Source organism: Lissotriton helveticus, chromosome 7, assembly GCF_964261635.1.
Source record: "Lissotriton helveticus chromosome 7, aLisHel1.1, whole genome shotgun sequence".
NCBI classification, from domain to species: domain Eukaryota; kingdom Metazoa; phylum Chordata; class Amphibia; order Caudata; family Salamandridae; genus Lissotriton; species Lissotriton helveticus.
In genome coordinates, this window is record NC_136068.1 from 284631559 (window position 1) to 284651195 (window position 19637).

Sequence of the window (19637 nt, forward strand, 5' to 3'; positions counted from 1 at the left end):
CTGAAGATGGCTGATAGCCAGAAACCGGTCCTAGAATGCTTGATTCCGGTCCAGAAAAGACAATGGCTTGGCAGTTCGGGCTGGACTGTTCCCATGAGGCACAGGGTCAAGACTGATTTGCATATGGCCATGTCTGTACTGGGGTGGCTTGGTGAGCAAAATAACGATGGAATAAATCCAGATCTGTGACTGGGGGTGAATTGTTTGCCATTGTGCAACATTCCGTTCATCATCTTGTGTGTTTTGCTGTTCACCCTATGTGGGAAGGGTATATCCAGATGTGGGTCCCTTGCTCACTAAGCCACTGGAATCAAGCTATCCTGGCTGAAGATGGCTGATATCCAGAAACCGATCCTATAATGCTTGATTCCGGTCCAGGAAAGACATGGCTTGGCAGTTCGGGCTGGACTGTTCCCATAAGGCCCAGGGTCAAGACTGATTTGCATATGGACATGTTTGTACTGGGGTGGCTTGGTGAGCAAAATAACGATGGATTAAACCCAGATCTGTGACTGGGGGTGAATGTTTTGCCATTGTGCAACATTCCGTCCATCATCTTGTGTGTTTTGCTGTTCACCCTATGTGGGAAGGGTATACCCAGACGTGGGTCCCTTGCTCACTAAGCCACTGGAGTCAAGCTATCCTGGCTGAAGATGGCTGAAAGCCAGAAACCGGTCCTAGGATGCTTGATTCTGGTCCAGGAAAGACATGGCTTGGCAGTTCGGGCTGGACTGTACCCATGAGGCACAGAGTTAAGACTGATTTGCATATGGTCATGTCTTTACTGGGGTGGCTTGGTGAGCAAAATAACGATGGATTAAACCCAGATCTGTGACTGGGGGTTAATGTTTTGCCATTGTGCAACATTCCGTCTATCATCTTGTGTGTTTTGCTGTTCACCCTATGCGGGAAGGGTATACCCAGACGTGGGTCCCTTGCTCACTAAGCCACTGGAGTCAAGCTATCCTGGCTGAAGATGGCTGATAGCCAGAAACCGGTCCTAGGATGCTTGATTCCGGTCCATAAAAGACATGGCTTGGCAGTTCGGGCTGGACTGTTCCCATGAGGCACAGGGTCAAGACTGATTTGCATATGGCCATGTCTGTACTGGGGTGGCTTGGTGAGCAAAATAACGATGGATTAAACCCAGATCTGTGACTGGGGGTGAATGTTTTGCCATTGTGCAACATTCCGTCCATCATCTTGTGTGTTTTGCTGTTCACCCTATGTGGGAAGGGTATACCCAGACATGGGTCCCTTGCTCACTAAGCCACTGGAGTCAGGCTATCCTAGCTGAAGACGGCTGATAGCCAGAATCCGGTCCTAGGAGGCTTGATTCCGGTCCAGGAAAGACATGGCTTGGCAGTTCGGGCTGGACTGTTCCTGTGAGGCACAGGGTCAAGACTGATTTGCATATGGCCATGTCTGTAATGGGGTGGTTTGGTGAGCAAAATAACAATGGATTACACCCAGATCTGTGACTGGGGATGAATGTTTTGCCATTGTGCAACATTCCGTCCATCATCTTGTGTGTTTTGCTGTTCACCCTATGTGGGAAGGGTATACCCAGATGTGGGTCCCTTGCTCACAATGCCACGGGAATCAAGCTATCGTGGCTGAAGATGGCTGATATCCAGAAACCGATCCTAGGATGCTTGATTCCGTTCCAGGAAAGACATGGCTTGGCAGTTCGGGCTGGACTGTTCCCATAAGGCACAGGGTCACGACTGATTTCCATATGGCCATGTCTGTACTGGGGTGGCTTGGTGAGCAAAATAACGATGAATTAAACCCAGATCTGTGACTGGGGGTGAATGTTTTGCCATTGTGCAACATTCCGTCCATCATCTTGTGTGTTTTGCTGTTCACCCTATGTGGGAAGGGTATACCCAGATGTGGGTCCCTTGCTCACTAAGCCACTGGAGTCAGGCTATCCTAGCTGAAGACGGCTGATAGCCAGAATCCGGTCCTAGGAGGCTTGATTCCGGTCCAGGAAAGACATGGCTTGGCAGTTCGGGCTGGACTGTTCCTGTGAGGCACAGGGTCAAGACTGATTTGCATATGGCCATGTCTGTACTGGGGTGGTTTGGTGAGCAAAATAACGATGGATTACACCCAGATCTGTGACTGGGGATGAATGTTTTGCCATTGTGCAACATTCCGTCCATCATCTTGTGTGTTTTGCTGTTCACCCTATGTGGGAAGGGTATACCCAGATGTGGGTCCCTTGCTCACTAAGCCACTGGAATCAAGCTATCCTGGCTGAAGATGGCTGATATCCAGAAACTGATCCTAGGATGCTTGATTCCGGTCCAGGAAAGACATGGTTGGCAGTTCGGCTGGACTGTTCCCATAAGGCAAAGGGTCAAGACTGATTTGCATATGGCCATGTCTGTACTGGGGTGGCTTGGTGAGCAACATAACGATGGATTAAACCCAGATCTGTGACTGGGGGGTGAATGTTTTGCCATTGTGCAACATTCCGTCCATCATCTTGTGAGTTTTGCTGTTCACCCTATGTGGGAAGGGTATACCCAGACGTGGGTCCCTTGCTCACTAAGCCACTGGAGTCAAGCTATCTTTGCTGAAGACGGCTGATAGCCAGAAACCAGTCCTAGGATGCTTGATTCCGGTTCAGGAAAGACATGGCTTTGCAGTTAGGGCTGGACTGTTCCCATGAGGCACAGGGTCAACACTGATTTGCATATGGTCATGTCTGTACTGGGGTGGCTTGGTTAGCAAAATAAGGATGGATTAAACCCAGATCTGTGACTGTGGGTGAATGTTTTGCCATTGTGAAACATTCCGTGCATCATCTTGTGTGTTTTGCTGTTTACCCTATGCGGGAAGGGTATACCCAGATGTGGGTCCCTTGCTCACTAAGCCACTGGAGTCAAGCTATCCTGGCTGAAGATGGCTGATAGCCAGAAACCGGTCCTAGGATGCTTAATTCCGGTCCATAAAAGACATGGCTTGGCAGTTCGGGCTGGACTGTTCCCATGAGGCACAGGGTCAAGACTGATTTGCATATGGCCATGTCTGTACTGGGGTGGCTTGGTAAGCAAAATAACGATGGATTAAACCCAGATCTGTGACTGGGGGTGAATGTTTTGCCATTGTGCAACATTCCGTCCATCATCTTGTGTGTTTTGCTTTTCACCCTATGTGGGAAGGGTATACCCAGAAGTGGGTCCCTTGCTCACTAAGCCACTGGAGTCAGGCTATCCTGGCTGAAGACGGCTGATAGCCAGAATCCGGTCCTAGGAGGCTTGATTCCGGTCCAGGAAAGACATGGCTTGGCAGTTTGGGCTGGACTGTTCCCATGAGGCACAGGGTCAAGACTGATTTGCATATGGCCATGTCTGTACTGGGGTGGCTTGGTGAGCAAAATAACGATGGATTACACCCAGATCTGTGACTGGGGATGAATGTTTTGCCATTGTGCAACATTCCGTCCATCATCTTGTGTGTTTTGCTGTTCACCCTATGTGGGAAGGGTATACCCAAATGTGGGTCCCTTGCTCACTAAGCCACTGGAATCAATCTATCCTGGCTGAAGATGGCTGATATCCAGAAACTGATCCTAGGATGCTTGATTCCGGTCCAGGAAAGACATGGTTGGCAGTTCGGCTGGACTGTTCCCATAAGGCACAGGGTCAAGACTGATTTGCATATGGCCATGTCTGTACTAGGGTGGCTTGGTGAGCAAAATAACGATGGATTAAACCCAGATCTGTGACTGGGGGTGAATGTTTCGCCATTGTGCAACATTCCGTCCATCATCTTGTGTGTTTTGCTGTTCACCCTATGTGGGAAGGGTATACCCAGACGTGGGTCCCTTGCTCACTAAGCCACTGGAGTCAAGCTATCCTGGCTGAAGATGGCTGATAGCCAGAAACCGGTCCCAGGATGCTTGATTCCGGTCCAGAAAAGACAATGGCTTGGCAGTTCGGGCTGGACTGTTCCCATGAGGCACAGGGTCAAGACTGATTTGCATATGGCCATGTCGGTACTGGGGTGGCTTGGTAAGCAAAATAACGATGGATTAAACCCAGATCTGTGACTGGGGGTGAATGTTTTGCCATTGTGCAACATTCCGTCCATCATCTTGTGTGTTTTGCTGTTCACCCTATGTGGGAAGGGTATACCCAGACGTGGGTCCCTTGCTCACAAAGCCACTGGAGTCAGGCTATCCTGGCTGAAGACGGCTGATAGCCAGAATCCGGTCCTAGGAGGCTTGATTCCGGTCCAGGAAAGACATGGCTTGGCAGTTCGGGCTGGACTGTTCCCATGAGGCACAGGGTCAAGACTGATTTGCATATGGCCATGTCTGTACTGGGGTGGCTTGGTGAGCAAAATAACGATGGATTACACCCAGATCTGTGACTGGGGATGAATGTTTTGCCATTGTGCAACATTCCGTCCATCATCTTGTGTGTTTTGCTGTTCACCCTATGTGGGAAGGGTATACCCAAATGTGGGTCCCTTGCTCACTAAGCCACTGGAATCAATCTATCCTGGCTGAAGATGGCTGATATCCAGAAACTGATCCTAGGATGCTTGATTCCGGTCCAGGAAAGACATGGTTGGCAGTTCGGCTGGACTGTTCCCATAAGGCACAGGGTCAAGACTGATTTGCATATGGCCATGTCTGTACTGGGTGGCTTGGTGAGCAAAATAACGATGGATTAAACCCAGATCTGTGACTGGGGGTGAATGTTTCGCCATTGTGCAACATTCCGTCCATCATCTTGTGTGTTTTGCTGTTCACCCTATGTGGGAAGGGTATACCCAGACGTGGGTCCCTTGCTCACTAAGCCACTGGAGTCAAGCTATCCTGGCTGAAGATGGCTGATAGCCAGAAACTGGTCCTAGGATGCTTGATTCCGGTCCAGAAAAGACAATGGCTTGGCAGTTCGGGCTGGACTGTTCCCATGAGGCACAGGGTCAAGACTGATTTGCATATGGCCATGTCGGTACTGGGGTGGCTTGGTGAGCAAAATAACGATGGATTAAACCCAGATCTGTGACTGGGGGTGAATTTTTTGCCATTGTGCAACATTCCGTCCATCATCTTGTGTGTTTTGCTGTTCACCCTATGTGGGAAGGATATACCCAGATGTGGGTCCCTTGCTCACTAAGCCACTGGAATCAAGCTATCCTGGCTGAAGATGGCTGATATCCAGAAACCGATCCTAGGATGCTTGATTCCGGTCCAGGAAAGACATGGCTTGGCAGTTCGGGCTGGACTGTTCCCATAAGGCACAGGGTCAAGACTGATTTGCATATGGCCATGTCTGTACTGGGGTGGCTTGGTGAGCAAAATAACGATGGATTAAACCCAGATCTGTGACTGGGGGTGAATGTTTTGCCATTGTGCAACATTCCGTCCATCATCTTGTGTGTTTTGCTGCTCATTCTATGTGGGAAGGGTATACCCAGATGTGGGTCCCTTGCTCACTAAGCCACTGGAGTCAAGCTATCCTGGCTGAAGACGGCTGATAGCCAGAAACCAGTCCTAGGATGCTTGATTCCGGTCCAGGAAAGACAATGCTTGGCAGTTCGGGCTGGACTGTTCCCATGAGGCACAGGGTCAAGACTGATTTGCATATGGCCATGTCTGTACTGGGGTGGCTTAGTGAGCAAAATAATGATGGATTAAACTCAGATCTGTGACTGGGGGTGAATGTTTTGCCATTGTGCCACATTCCGTCCATCATCTTGTATGTTTTGCTTCTTTCTGACTAACATTGAAAAATTGTGATAACCACCCTATACCAGATGAAGAGACAAAAGGAGAACTATTCACATACTAAAATAAGGTTCATTTTATTAGATCAGGAAAAGCAGATTCAAATCTCTATTGTATCTCACGCTCACATTTTGTGTAAATCTAGTACTGGCTGGGATTTGAGCCACATCTAAATTGGATGGAAAGATTTCCAGCTATTAGCAGCATGAAAAGTTCAAAATGCACATTGACAAATGATTAGGAACCATCAATACTGCTTCAAAAACACATTTGGTTGGATGGCGTATAATATGGGCGGCCAATGGTGGATAAAATCCTAAACCTATCTGGACAAGGTCTAATTTTTGTTGTTCCATAGTCTGGTTGTATAGCAGCTTCTCGAACATGGACTTCTCTACTCTTTGTGAGGATGCTGTAGTTATTGCCTTAGCTGGGCTGTTCATTGAATGTGTTAAAGAACAAGGAGTATTAAATTGATACATACTCCTTAGTGTCCACTGAACACTCCTCACTCACAGTTATAGCTCTCATTCCATGACAATTCATTTACAGACTTTGAATTCCTAAAAACTCGAAGGTGCCCATCCTGATGAAGAACAACTCACAGGTGATTAATATGAACAAAATCAATTTAAGTTTTTAATTGGAAGAGTCATGAGAAATGTAGTAAAGGGAAGTGGGAGCATGCACTAATTGATGGGATGAATCCACTCCTTATTGATTCAGGTACTCCACTCTGATGTTCTCTTTGACCGAATTCTATAAACATGGCCTCAAGTATCTGTAATTGATCAGACTAAATTGTTTAACATTTTTAGTGAAAACCGTTAGTAGATGTGTCACAGCTCATGTCAGCAATGTTCATTGAGTGATGAGATCATATCTGTTTTGCACATCTTATCAGTGGAAATGTCTGGTATACTCTGGTACATACAGTATTTTCTTAGTTCCTGTATTGAAGGCTTCAACTAGAACATAATCTGCAGCTCCTATTCTGTGACTATATCTTGAATTATAGTCAGGACCCCCATGCATGATCTGCACTATGTTGCAGGTAGAATAATCAGAAGTAAAATGGCACAATTGTCTTCGAAGAGACTGAGGTCTAAATACGACTGTTCAGTTACATTCGTAAGGGATTGTGGGGCATATTAGCAAGGGGAAGTATTGCCGCTTTTTTGGTGAATTGTGCCGAGAAAGCAGCGATACTTCTAGAGCCCTATCCACAAGGGCATTTTAACGCCTGGCTCAAGCCCACTTTGCATATCGGCGACAAACATCGCTAATGACATGCAAAGTGGGCGTTCCCACGTCCAACCACATGTAAAATGTAGTTGGAGGTGGGAACACCCTATTACCAAGGCAGGCGTTGGGAGAGGCAGACCTGCGATAAACTCGTTTATCGCAGGTCTCCCAACTCCTGCTCTGACCAGGTGTTAGGGCATTGATAACATGGGGGTGTGGATCATAAAGCTGAATCCACCCCCCCATATTATCAATGCACACCTTAGCGCATGAAAAGAACGTTTGTTTTCATGCGCCAATGTGCCATATCGCCGACTATAGCCGGATTTCATTTCGCCTACGTGATGCGCATTGATAATTGCGCACTATCACGGCAAAAAAATCTGGCAATAGCCGGCGATATGGGAATGTGCGTTGTGCGTTTTCTAACGCACTTCTAGGTAATATGCCCCTGTGAGTCCACAAGGCTTGCAGCTGTGAGGTGTAGGGTATTATACAGAACACATATCAGTGTTTGATAATGATGTAAACTGTGAACTAATCTGCCTTGGTTGGATAGTGTGTTTAGAAACCTGAGGAAGTTACTTTTGATAACAATCTTCCTAAAGGAGCCAGTGTGGTACAATTGAAGGGAAAGCATATATTCATTTAGGTGGATGTCACCAGAACAAGTCTGACAAAATAAACTGAAGTGCCAGGAAAACCCTAGTCATCACTAACAGAGACACGTTGAAAAATAAAAATGCTCTATCACAATAAAAAAATGAACGACTTAATAAGAAATGCAGGAATTAAAAAGAAGAGTCAAGTGGACTTGTAGGAGGACTATTGGCTGAAAGGTGAGTACATTTTCATTTTCATTGGACATTAATGCTATCAATTTCATTGCTTAGGTTTCAGGTAGGAAAGCACAAGAAATAAATATTTACATGAGTGAGAAATAAAACAGCACTATAATCCATGTACTATATTATTTCAAACCAATCATCACTAGAAAGGACACGCACTTGAAATTCCAGATGAGTCAATAATTATGATAAAGAAATGTTCTGTTCTGTTTTACTGATTAACCATTTACCTCTGAGTATTTACATCATGATACTGAATAAATGGATCCTGGAAATCATTCCTATTGTAAATTATCACAGTTTCAATCTCTTCATTTTTTATAGTTTTGCAGGTGGAAACAATTGATCTTCAGCTTTCTTCAAACAAAAATGCACACCACACAGATCTCTTTGACAGTAATGAGTTAATATTGAGAAGAGGACAAGACTTCAACATTGGTCTTAAACTCAGCAGGGATCTGACGCCAGATGAAAATATTTCACTCATCATGGAAACAGGTAGACACTAAGGCCCATATTATGTCAACTGCACCTTTTGCATTTTGTACCAGTAGAGCGTACTGCAATATTGTTCAACTGTCAAACCTGCATAGAGCATCTTATTAAATAAATACAAATCTTCCCTCACTAGCACACTGGCATGCATTTTGAGTGTTGTTGTGTGGTCTAATGCTATTGCAATTTTAAGAGTAATGGGCATCAGCTACCCTTACCCGATACATGAAGTGAGAAGTCAGAGCACCCTTGTTTAGGAGGAGCTGCCTTAGCCTGGCTCCTGCATGAGAAGGTCAGCAGTGTCACCTGATCCTCTTAATTTTTCCTTTGACAGCCGCCCCTGATGACTGCAGTGATCTTTCCTGCTGGGGTCTCCTATTCTTGCGGTGTGACCTTCTGTGGATCAAGACTTATTAATCATTTATGTTATGAATAATGTGTTAGTACTGTTCTGCAGAATCCCTTTACAAGTGTCAAAGCCAGATGATACAATTTTGCTGCAGATTTGTACTGGGATGGCACATTTAATATTACAGAAATAACTGCAGGCAAAGCTACATTAAATAATACAACTAGAGCAAAGCCATCACAACATTCTTGACACAACACAACAAGTGATTAACTTGTAAATAAATAACAGCAGGGGCTCCAAGCGTTTCTTAGAAGCCAAAGTTGCTTTCAAATGTCTTGCTATCCGAATGCTAAGGCTGCCTAGCCATGATTGCACCTCAGACCTGTTTATTTGACCACCATCCTCTTCCACTCTCTTAATCTCACTCTTGCAGGTTCATTTTCATCCCTGTTTTCCGGCTTTGGCACAGTTTCCTAAATTTATCTTCCTACTTTTTTCAGCTTTTTCTGCTCTTCTCTCTTTTGCATATGTCTGTAGCAAGTCGCAATATTGTGAATGTAATATCGACCGACCTACAATAATAGAGCATTCACTATATCGAATACCACTGTGTTTCAAGGTTGCTCCTCTTGCTTAAAGTGTGAAATGCAAATTTTGTGCTGGTGCTCACTCCTTGAAAGCGTTGGCAGAAATTGATATTGCACACAACTGTATATGTAAAAGGGACATTGCACTGTACAGACACGCGATGCCTATTTCTACATTTAATGATAACCACATCTTAATCTTACCCACATTTCATAGGCTAGTAATAAAACCTCATACTTGGGTTGCAAGACTAAATACTCTATATTTACCTGGATGGGCTCCCTTTTAATAATGTTTTTTCTCTTGTTTCTACATTCCAGGACCTTCTCCTACTGACTCTAAAAATACGAAGGCCACAATTTCACTCTCAAGTTCTCCGCATAGCAGTAATTCTTGGAACTTGAAACAGAAGCACAGTGATTCTGGAGACCTAATCCTCACCATCTCCAGCCCTGTCTCGGCAGCCATTGGTCGATACACTCTGAGTATTCAAATCTTAGTTGAGACTCAGAGTCATCCTTTAAACCATGGCTCGGGGTCTTTCATCATGCTCTTTAACCCATGGACTCCAGGTACCATCAAGTTTTCTTAAACTTTGGCAATAGCCACAGTGATTTTGTTATTGATTCATTTTGAAAAGTAGAAAGGAAATTATAGTTTAGGATGTCGTACTATTTTGACTAAATCTAGAGGATTGTTCAATGTCATAGTACCCATAACAATCCAGGAGTTACTGGCTCAATCAGAATCACACAATCTGCAGTAACTCCACAAATTCTGTGGATTGCACCCAGAAACCCCACCTACAGAATGTAAAGAGAGTATCAGGGTCAAATACTGAGGTAAAAGCAGAATTAGACGGGGTCAGACCAAATTACTGATGGCCCTGGAAGCTCTCCATTTCTCAAGGGACTATTAGAGTCCCACATGTAATAGTTGATAACTCCAAGGTTGGGTGAGAAGTAGTCACAAACTTTTGTCAGGAAAACTTTAACCTGGATACGGTCAATGATTTAATCCTGATAGTGATAAGTCCTATCTAATAGAGAGGGACCGACTCCAACATTGGTGGGGTTTTGGGACAAGACTTTGGTTTTGTGGTAAAACATTTGGCCAGTCTAGAAATATATTTAGCAAGTGCAAATGTCCTTATTGGAGGAAACAATTGTCAGTAATGCCATAGCAGAGAATGTTAGAATCTAATCAGCTAAAGTAAGTAACTTTGCCTAATATTCCTCAAATGCAGCATCTTTTCGTTGTTCTGTTTCCAGAAATGGATGCAGTGTGGTTCAGATCTAAAGCTGTTTGTACCCAGTGAGAGATCTCCATTTTTCTTCCTGTTCAAGGATTGTTGGTTGATAAGGACATTTAGGATAGTGTTCATGACATAATGAGGTGTCAATTTCTGCATGTATGAAGAACCTTTCCCAAAATATCCTTTCTGAAGAGTACATGACACTTTGTATTGAACGTCAGCATCAAATGGAAGAAAGTGGAGTCATTTGGGGGCAGATTTGCTGTAGTTTCTCTCAAGGAAGGTACTGCGCATTCTTGCTACCTGGTTCTTAAGTATTTGAAGCCTAGTAATAAGATTCTTGGGAGAACTTAGTAAATGATATTGCAGTTACCAGAACAAGGTCTCTAGCAAGTTAGGAGGATTTTCTGAAAAGACAAGTCAAAGCTACATTTTCACACCCCTTAAGTCTGTGTTGATTTGCAGGGGGCCAAAACTAGAATGGCAATCAAAAAGAACCAGCTCATTCCTTGCTTTTGAGGGTGTCAGTAAGAGTTTCTATATTCTGAGGGCAAATTAAAAGAAAATGGATTACGTATTGTGTCACGAGGGCTGGAACCTCGGTGGGAGAGCTAATCTTTCTTCAAGTGGAATAAATGGCACAATCAGGAAGTGATTCTGGTTGGGTTCTCAGAGGCTTTTACCAGGTGAAAATCGATTTGTACATTGTCAGCATAAATCTGGATATTCACCAGTCACTGTTCAAGGTGCTGTGCCAAGCATATGTAAATATTGTAAATACTGCAGTCACAAATGTTTGATTCTTCATTCTGCAAATGCTTAACTGGCTGGGACCAAAACTGCTTTGCATATCATTGATCCACCTCTGCACTGGCACAGTGAACAAAAAGATGGACTGGAATGTACTTACTGGTTGAGATTAATTAACGTATCATATTCATCAATTCACATTTTTCTCAGGGGGAAGGCATCAAAACCAGTGGGGTGCTATCTTTTTGGCTGCAAAATAAATGCTACCAAACAAAAGTAAGACAGACATCTGCTCAATCTGTGCATAAAATGGTAAGAGAGGTACATCATGACGAAAACCTAAATAGGAAAAGTGAGAAATTGAGGGTGACAGTGTCATTGATGTTGGATAATATTTTTATGTTTTGTGTCAATGATGGCTGTCCATGCTGACTATTTGACCCAATCAGTATGTTTTTGAAAACGTATTTAAAATGGAAAGCAAAATAGATAACTCCCAAATCAGTCAGTTGGAATGATGTGGTTATATACCTATGCTAGAGAAAGACAGGAGTATTTTAGTGTTCGCGCCTCCAATTTTGGAAATGTAATGTAACGTAACAGGCATTTATAAAGCGACTGTTACTCCGGGAAGTCTCCTGGCGCGATGCATCCGAGATGTGAAGCTAATTGAGGGACCTCACTATTAGTTTTGATTAAAAATCTACGTTTTCAATTTCTTCCGGAACTGGGAGGTAGTTTAAATGTTCTGTAACTCCAAAGGGAGTTTGTTCCATAATGAAGGTCTTAAAAATGAAAAGGACCTGCTTCCCATCCTGGACTGCTTGGTCCTTGGAATTTTGACCACAAAGAGGTTGACGGAGTGCAGGCATCCAGATAGAACATGAAAGCCTATCCTTGCTGTAAGATAAGCTGCACCAGACTGATGGAGAGCCCTATGTACTAGCAGTAGAGTCTTAGAAAGAACCATATTCCTTATAGGAAGCCAGTTCAGATCCCATAGATAAGGGCAGACTTGTGTTCTCAAAGGCAGCCCAAGAAGTATCCGGGCTGCTGTGTTTTGAACCACCTGCAATTTACTAATCTGGAAATCAGGCAGGCCCAAGTACAGTGCATTATCATATAGTCAAGTCTCAATGTTATTAAGGCCTGAACAACCTGTTTCCTTGCTAAACAAGAGAGAAAGTGCAGGAACTTGCTTAACACACTCAGCAGACCAAAGCAAGTCCCAATGACAGCATTAACTTGAGGCAGAAATGATAGCTCATCATCAAACTTAATGCCTAAATTCTTCATCGTACTGGTCTGGCATAGTGAAGGAGGAGCATCCACTGATCAATAGGACTGCCAAGGCTCTTGTGCCCTTACACCAAAGAAGAGGATCTCCATGGTTTCTGAATTGCATTTGAGCTGATGGTGTGATAGCCATTGAAAGACTGCTGAAAGCAGGTTTTGATTTTATCACCTGGAAACATCTCATCCCTGCCCATTGAAAATAGTAGCTGGGTGTCATAAGCATAGGAACTTATGTTTGCTCCCAGGGCATCTGCCAGAAGAGCATGGGTGGTGAGATAGATAATAAAGAGATTCAGGCTTAGCCCTGTTGCACTCTCACTTGAAATTCACAAGACCTAGATGAACAAGCGGGGCACCATACCTCCTGTGCTGTTCCCTCTAGGAATGAAGCTAACCAGCCCCCTTAAATCCAATGGCTTGAAGACAGTCCGGCAGGGTGGAGTGGGGTGCCATGTTGAAGGCTGCTGACAGATCAAGCCCTGCCCCCAACATCAAAAGCCCCCCTGATGTAATCTACCACTTCTACTAGCACGTCTCTGTACTGAAACTGAGGCAGAAACCAGATTGACTTGGGTGCAATAGGTTGTTACTTTGCAAATACTTGGAGAGCTAGTAGTTAACATGCTTCTATAAAACTTTTGAGAGGGCAGAAAGCAGAGAAATCGGTCTGTAATTAGAAGGTTCATCAGGATCCGCCTGGGGTTTCTTCAGAAGAGGCGGAATTCTTGCCTTCTTCTGAAGCAAGGGTATGCCCAGAAGTAGGTCTCTTGCTTGCCGTGCCACTGGATTCAAGCTAGCCTGGCTGATGAAGGGTATTACCCCAAAACCAGTCCTAGGATACTTGTTTTTCGTCCAGGGAGGACCTGGCCTGGCAGTTCGGGCTGGACAGTGTCCATGAGGAGCTGGGTCAAGACTGATTTGCTCATGACTGGTTCCAAACTGAGGTGGCATAGTGAGAAAAAGAACGATGGATTGAACCCAGGTCTCTTGACTGAGTGAGAGCAGTTTCAAAGTTTCAGAACTCTGTCCATCATCTTGTTGTGTTTGCTATGTTAGCCCTAAGTGGCCAAGGGTATGCCAAGACGTGGGTCCTTGCTCGCTGTGCAATGGGATTCAAGCAAGCCTGCCCGATGAGGGGTGATACCCCGAAACCGGTCCCAGGATGCCTGTCTGCTGTCCAGGGATGACCTGGCCTTGTAGTTCAGGCTGGACTGTTCCCATGGTGATAAGGGTCAAGACTGATTTGCATCTGGCTGGCTCTAAACCAGGGTGGCATAGTGAGCAAAAAAACAATGGATGAAACCGAGATCTTTCGATTGGGCTTGAGTGGTTGAAAAGTTTCAGCACTCCGTCAATCATCTTGTTGTTCCAGGCACCTGGCACTACGGCTGATGACAAAGAAGAATTCATAAGTTTGTTAACCAAAGGATTGATGACACCTGCCCCTGAGGCCAATAGGCCAGGGGGTCACGTATCAGATGGGGAGCCAGACTTAAGGTCACAGATTGCTGCAAAAGAGTCTTCCATGGAGATTAGGTTAAACCTGTAGAGGGCCCTAGAGGCATAACGCTGTGGTCTAGGGTGCAACAAGCCCCCTGAGGACTCCTCCAGCTTCCGGGAAGGAAGAATACTGGCTAGAATATTTGCCATCTTGGTCTGAAAATAGTGAGCCCCTATTCCTAAGGTGGGCATCTGACGGCCTACACTTGCCTCTGGTTACATGAAAGAGTTCATTACTTTAAAGATCTCCCTTGACGTATTACCAGCATTAGCAATTCTATCCTCATTTTTTTTCCCACTTTAATCTTTTTATGGTATTATTTTAAGGCCGCTTTATAACTTGCTTTAGCAATCGGATCTTATGACTGTCTCCACTGTCTTTCAAAATGCTTACACTCATTCTTAACCTCTTTGAGGGAGTTTGTTTATGAAGGACAGGAAGACTTATCTCCATATGAAATAAGGACAGGTTAGCTATAATTAGATTTTGTCAGATTCTTTCAATCAGCTTTACCAGTCACACTATCTTTAATTGTAGTTTTATTTTCTTATTGAAATAGCTCTGCGATATTTGCATTAATGATTTTGAGTGCAGCAAGTTAGCCAATCGATATTGATTGATTGGCTAACTTGCTGCAATACATTTAGATTGAAATATGGCAATGATGGAGCATCCACTGATAACCTTCTGGGTTAGGAACGCCAAAGCAGATGCAGGAGGTATGAGACAGAACTTAGGAGTTCTGCAGCAGTTACAGGCACCTTTCTGCAGGAGCTATATTCCTTGTTTGATGCTGGTCGATGCCATGATGAATGTCAATGCAGACAAGACGGAGCAGAGTGTTAAAGTAGTCAGCTCACTCCAGCGGACTACAAAGCTTTTGCATCAGGGGAACGAGGTGAGGAGCTGACAGGTGCCTCTCTGAGGTAAGGAGGTCTTTCATGTTGAGGAGTCGGCATGACGCAATAACAACTCCACGCTGTCAGTTAAAAAAACATTTGCCATATTCTCAACTTCTTCGAGCTAAGAGAATTGCATCTACTAAATTGTTCCAAGATTATTAACAAATTTAATCAAAGAGGTAATCCGAAAAGCATTACTCAAGTGGCAGAAAATAGAGTGAAAATTAAAGATTGATCACAATTGTTATTGCTGAAGGTCCCAACAGAAACCATAGACACACGCTCTGTATTTGTTTCTAAATAATCGGTACAAAGTTTAAAGATCAAACAATCAATTCGCAAACATTGGCAGCTGTTATAACTGGAACAAGACTTCAACAACATCTTTCAAACTTTTTCCCATATTTGCTTACCAACGTTCTAAAAACATTCAACAACTCTTGAAAGCATGCAGAAGTACCATTGAAACCACATATAAGGGGACAGTTCCATGCCACAATTGTGGCAATTGCAACAGCATTATAAAAGGCACCACAATAGCACACCCGACCCAGGGAACTCCCATTAAACTCAAAGTCAATGCAACGTGCGATACCACCAACGTGGTATATCTTCTAAAATGCCCATGCGGCCTACCGTACGTGGGTAAAACAGAACGTAAGGTAATAACTAGATTGACTGAACACCGCAGTAACATTGGTACTAAAAATCCTAAATCCTGTGTGGCAGCACATTATGTTAACCACTCTTACAGCGTCAGCCAGATCCGGTTCTTGGTTTTGGAGGTTGTAAATAAGATAGAAGGCAGAGACAATAACAAGTTCCTTTTACAGTGATAACTATACTGGGTGCACAAACTGAAGCCCTACATCCAAGAGGGCTAATGAGAGACTAGAATACAGCTGTTTTCTGTAATATATTTGCAGAGTTGCAACCCTGCCATTTATTTCTCTCTACCAATGCATAATGGTTATTGTGTTTTTCACTTTTTATTTATTTTGGCATTTTGTGTACCTTTCATACCAGCACTCCACATTAATGCTTCCGCATTTATACTCACTGTTTATGTCTTTATACTAGAACTTCCACTATACATCATGCATTCTATGCTCATTGTTCATTTGCTTCTCTTTCATTTAATTCCTGACCTTCCAATTTAGTTTCCTTTTATATGAATTTTTTCCTACCCGTATTTTGTTATTTTTTCCTACCAGTATTTTGTTTTATTATTTTTTACCCATCTGCCTCTTTCTTTGTTTAAACTTTATTTTACTTTTTAGGTTCACAAGTGTATATCTTTTCTTAGTTTCTTTCCTCCGGATTTTGGTTTAGCACAGTCCGCTTTCTACTTCGAGCGCACGCTTTGTCCCACTAACTCGAGTCTTCTTTATAACTCGCGTCTTCCGGGTTTCACAAACACGCAGACCCCAGTTACCACGGAGTCCATTACATTTCTGCACTTTGGTACACGTTCACCGTGCTATGTTAAGGTAAGCGTTTACGATACTGGGCTTTCCCTTCACTTTTCCTACACCAGCACCGACAGGCATTTATTGTTACAGGATTGACGTATAGAGCACAATTTGCACCAGGGCTTCAGATACTTCTCCTGCACCTTTGTTGCACCGCGGTTTCTTTCTATCATGTACTTCAATTTCTTCGCCCGTTTTTCCCCCCGTTGCATTTCTTGCAGTTTTCTCTCTCTCACGTTAGTACTTCTGGACTTTCCAAACTTCGTGCACAACACACAGTTGCACCCGTGTTTTCAATATTTTTTACATTTCTTTATTCACAGTTCACACCGTGTTTTATTCACATGATTACACCATCAGCACTTTATGTGTCATGTATATACTTCAGTTTATCATGCATTCTTGTTCCTTATGGGATATTGATACATGCTTGCTTCGTTTGTTTTCTTGTAGAGTTTTCCCCCTGAACAAGAGCTATGCTCGAAATGCATAGGGATTCAGTTTATAACATAACAATGTGATACTGTTGGATAATGGAATTCAATCAATCTTGACGTTCTACAAACTGGATTGATTCACCATGGATGTTTGATCATATGACGCAATATGATGTTTGCCATCAACTGAATTAAAGTTTGATTCAACTTCGATAAATACACGTTTTGTTAATTTTACCCTTAAGAATTTAATGCGCTTGACGCCTAAGGAGTGCTTGAGACTTCAACCTTACACTGGGTAAGGTCCTTCAGATATTTTGTATATTTAGCACCTCAGGGACTAGGAGGTGATCATCCAGAGCACCCTAACCACGAGTAATCTCTATTAACTGGCCTACACCAGGACCCACTGGGAGTGCAGCGGTTCAAATATTTTCTTTTCAGTTAGCGTAAAAGGCCATTTTATTAGGACAGGGTTGACAACCATATTTAAACATAACATCAATAAACATCTAACAATACCCACCCTCATGTCTTTTTTTCCATCATCCACTCCCACACTCCAGTTACTCACTCCCGATTCACTCAGCTGCCTCTTCCCTTATACCATTCGCTTCCTCGCTTCTCTTTCAACCTCCTCCAGCATTTCCAGCCATCACACTCCTGCATGCCGCACCGCAATCATGCACCTGTATCCCCCTCCCCGGAAGGGTGAGTCTGCCCGTCATAGACTCCCCACCCCTCCCAAGTAATGCTAGCACAACCTCAACCCGTCCTAAACTGGCATGCTATTCAAGCAAATACCCTTTCCCACTCTTAAAAACATGTAGGGTGGTCAGGACTTTTCCTAACCATTCCCTAACGCTGCTGGGGACAGGAAGAGAAAGAACTTCCTCTCCTGCCCCCTATGAACCCTACCCTAAGCTCTCCCAGTAAAACTATCTAACACCCTGTCCTTCTATCGGACGAACTGGTCTGCCGACCTCACTTCCCTCGGGTGCCGTATCGCGCAATGACCACTTCACACTGTCACTTAGCGTAAAAGGCCATTTTATTAGGACAGGGTTGACAACCATATTTAAACATAACATCAATAAACATCTAACAATCCCCAACCATATGTCTTTCATCCATCCTCCACTCCCACACTCCAGTTACTCACTCCCGATTCACTCAGCGACCTCTTCCCTTATAGCATTCACTTCCTCACTTTTCTTTCAAACTCCTCCAGCATCCCCAGCCATCGCACTCCTGCATGCCGCACCCCCATCATGCACCTGTATCCCCCTCCCCGGAAGGGTGGGTATGCCCGTCATAGACTCCCCACCCCTCCCAAGTACTGCCAACCAGGGAATCCCCGGAGGGCGGTTACCTGCCCCACACAACTCAGGTGCACCTTTCGCCCTCAAACCCGTTGGCACCAAATGGACTCATTACACAACTTACTGATAACATCCCTCATTTCCACCATGTAATAGGCATTACCCATGTGCGAAAGGTGCACTCCATCATCGCGGAAAAGTAGTGACTCCTCGAGCCGCAAACCAACATGAGCAATTACTTTAAAACTGTAGTTCCCACAAAACACTTTCATTACTTGATTCAATTTTTGTCTCGCTTTTTCGACTGCAGTGGGCTTCAGTGCCTCCTGCCAAATCCGACGCGGTACAAACTCAGTCCATATAATACAGGCGCCTGCCAGATTGCTCCTCATGGCCTCCATATCCCGTTGCATCAAATGTAGCAGGGACACGCGGGATTGCATGATTAAGTAATTTTCCCCAATGTGAATAACCAACATGTCCGGGCAACCCCTTTGAGCCACCTTTTTTGTCAGCCAGAGCAACAATGCTCCCCAGCGCATCCCACTCTTATCCCACCAGTGTACCTCATGGTGGCTGCTCCGTAGACTCAGGCTATGGGCGTACACATGCCTGTCCGCATATTTTGATGCCCAATGAACAAGAGAGTGTCCGACAATCCAGGTACCCCAGGCTCCTGGACCCCCAATGCAACCTACGAAAAGAAAAATTGATTAATACAACTGAAACAATGCACAACTACCCCTACAATAAACTTACGGCCTACCCCACGTTGCACCTGACTTAATTTGCGCACATAGGGTTCGCAGCAGCAAGATCTCCAACGCCCAATCTGTTTGATCTTGTCCCAGGACCAACCCAGACGCGCTACCGCCGTCGCCGCGCCAATGTGAAATGAATGCGTCCCATACCTAGCAGGGTCCCTGCCCAAGCGCCTCACTGCCATCCGTAACACCGCAAGCAGCTGAAAAGCTGTCATCTGCTTCTGAGAATCATGACAAAAAACTTCCCCAGCTAACTTCTTTGTCCTTTGACAAAATTCTCTCCACTCCCGTACCAGGCATGTCTTCACACATCCGCTTTCGCCCAGCCACACCCACTTGCCCCTCCCAACTTGGTCCGTCTTACAACGACCCAACCAAATACCGAGACATGTCCTATCCAAACGCACATCCTCATACACCCTACCTGCTTTGCCTCTTGCCCCCACCAACTCTGAAACCCAGAAGGCCCAAAAAAACATCCAAATCATACACAAACGAAACAATGCCACCTCATACTCATTATAACAACAAAATGCAGCTCAGCCAACAAGCTTTGCAACAAGTCAAAAGTGATCGCCTCTCTAGGTGTCTCCCCCCTCCCTCACCCCGTTTTCGACCCCAACCTTTTAACATTCTGCTCAACAGATCACTTTTAGAA

At 44.4% G+C, this 19637-nt stretch overlaps 1 protein-coding gene across 1 annotated transcript in view; it reads left to right on the plus strand.

Moving 5' to 3' along the window:
- Positions 1-19637, plus strand: part of LOC144768429 (protein-glutamine gamma-glutamyltransferase E-like) — a 382753-nt gene that overhangs the window by 20362 nt on the left and 342754 nt on the right. The window contains exons 2-3 of the mRNA XM_078652075.1: positions 8170-8343; positions 9601-9852. Coding sequence (XP_078508201.1) covers positions 8170-8343; positions 9601-9852 — 426 coding nt within the window. The remainder of the gene's footprint in view (positions 1-8169; positions 8344-9600; positions 9853-19637) is intronic.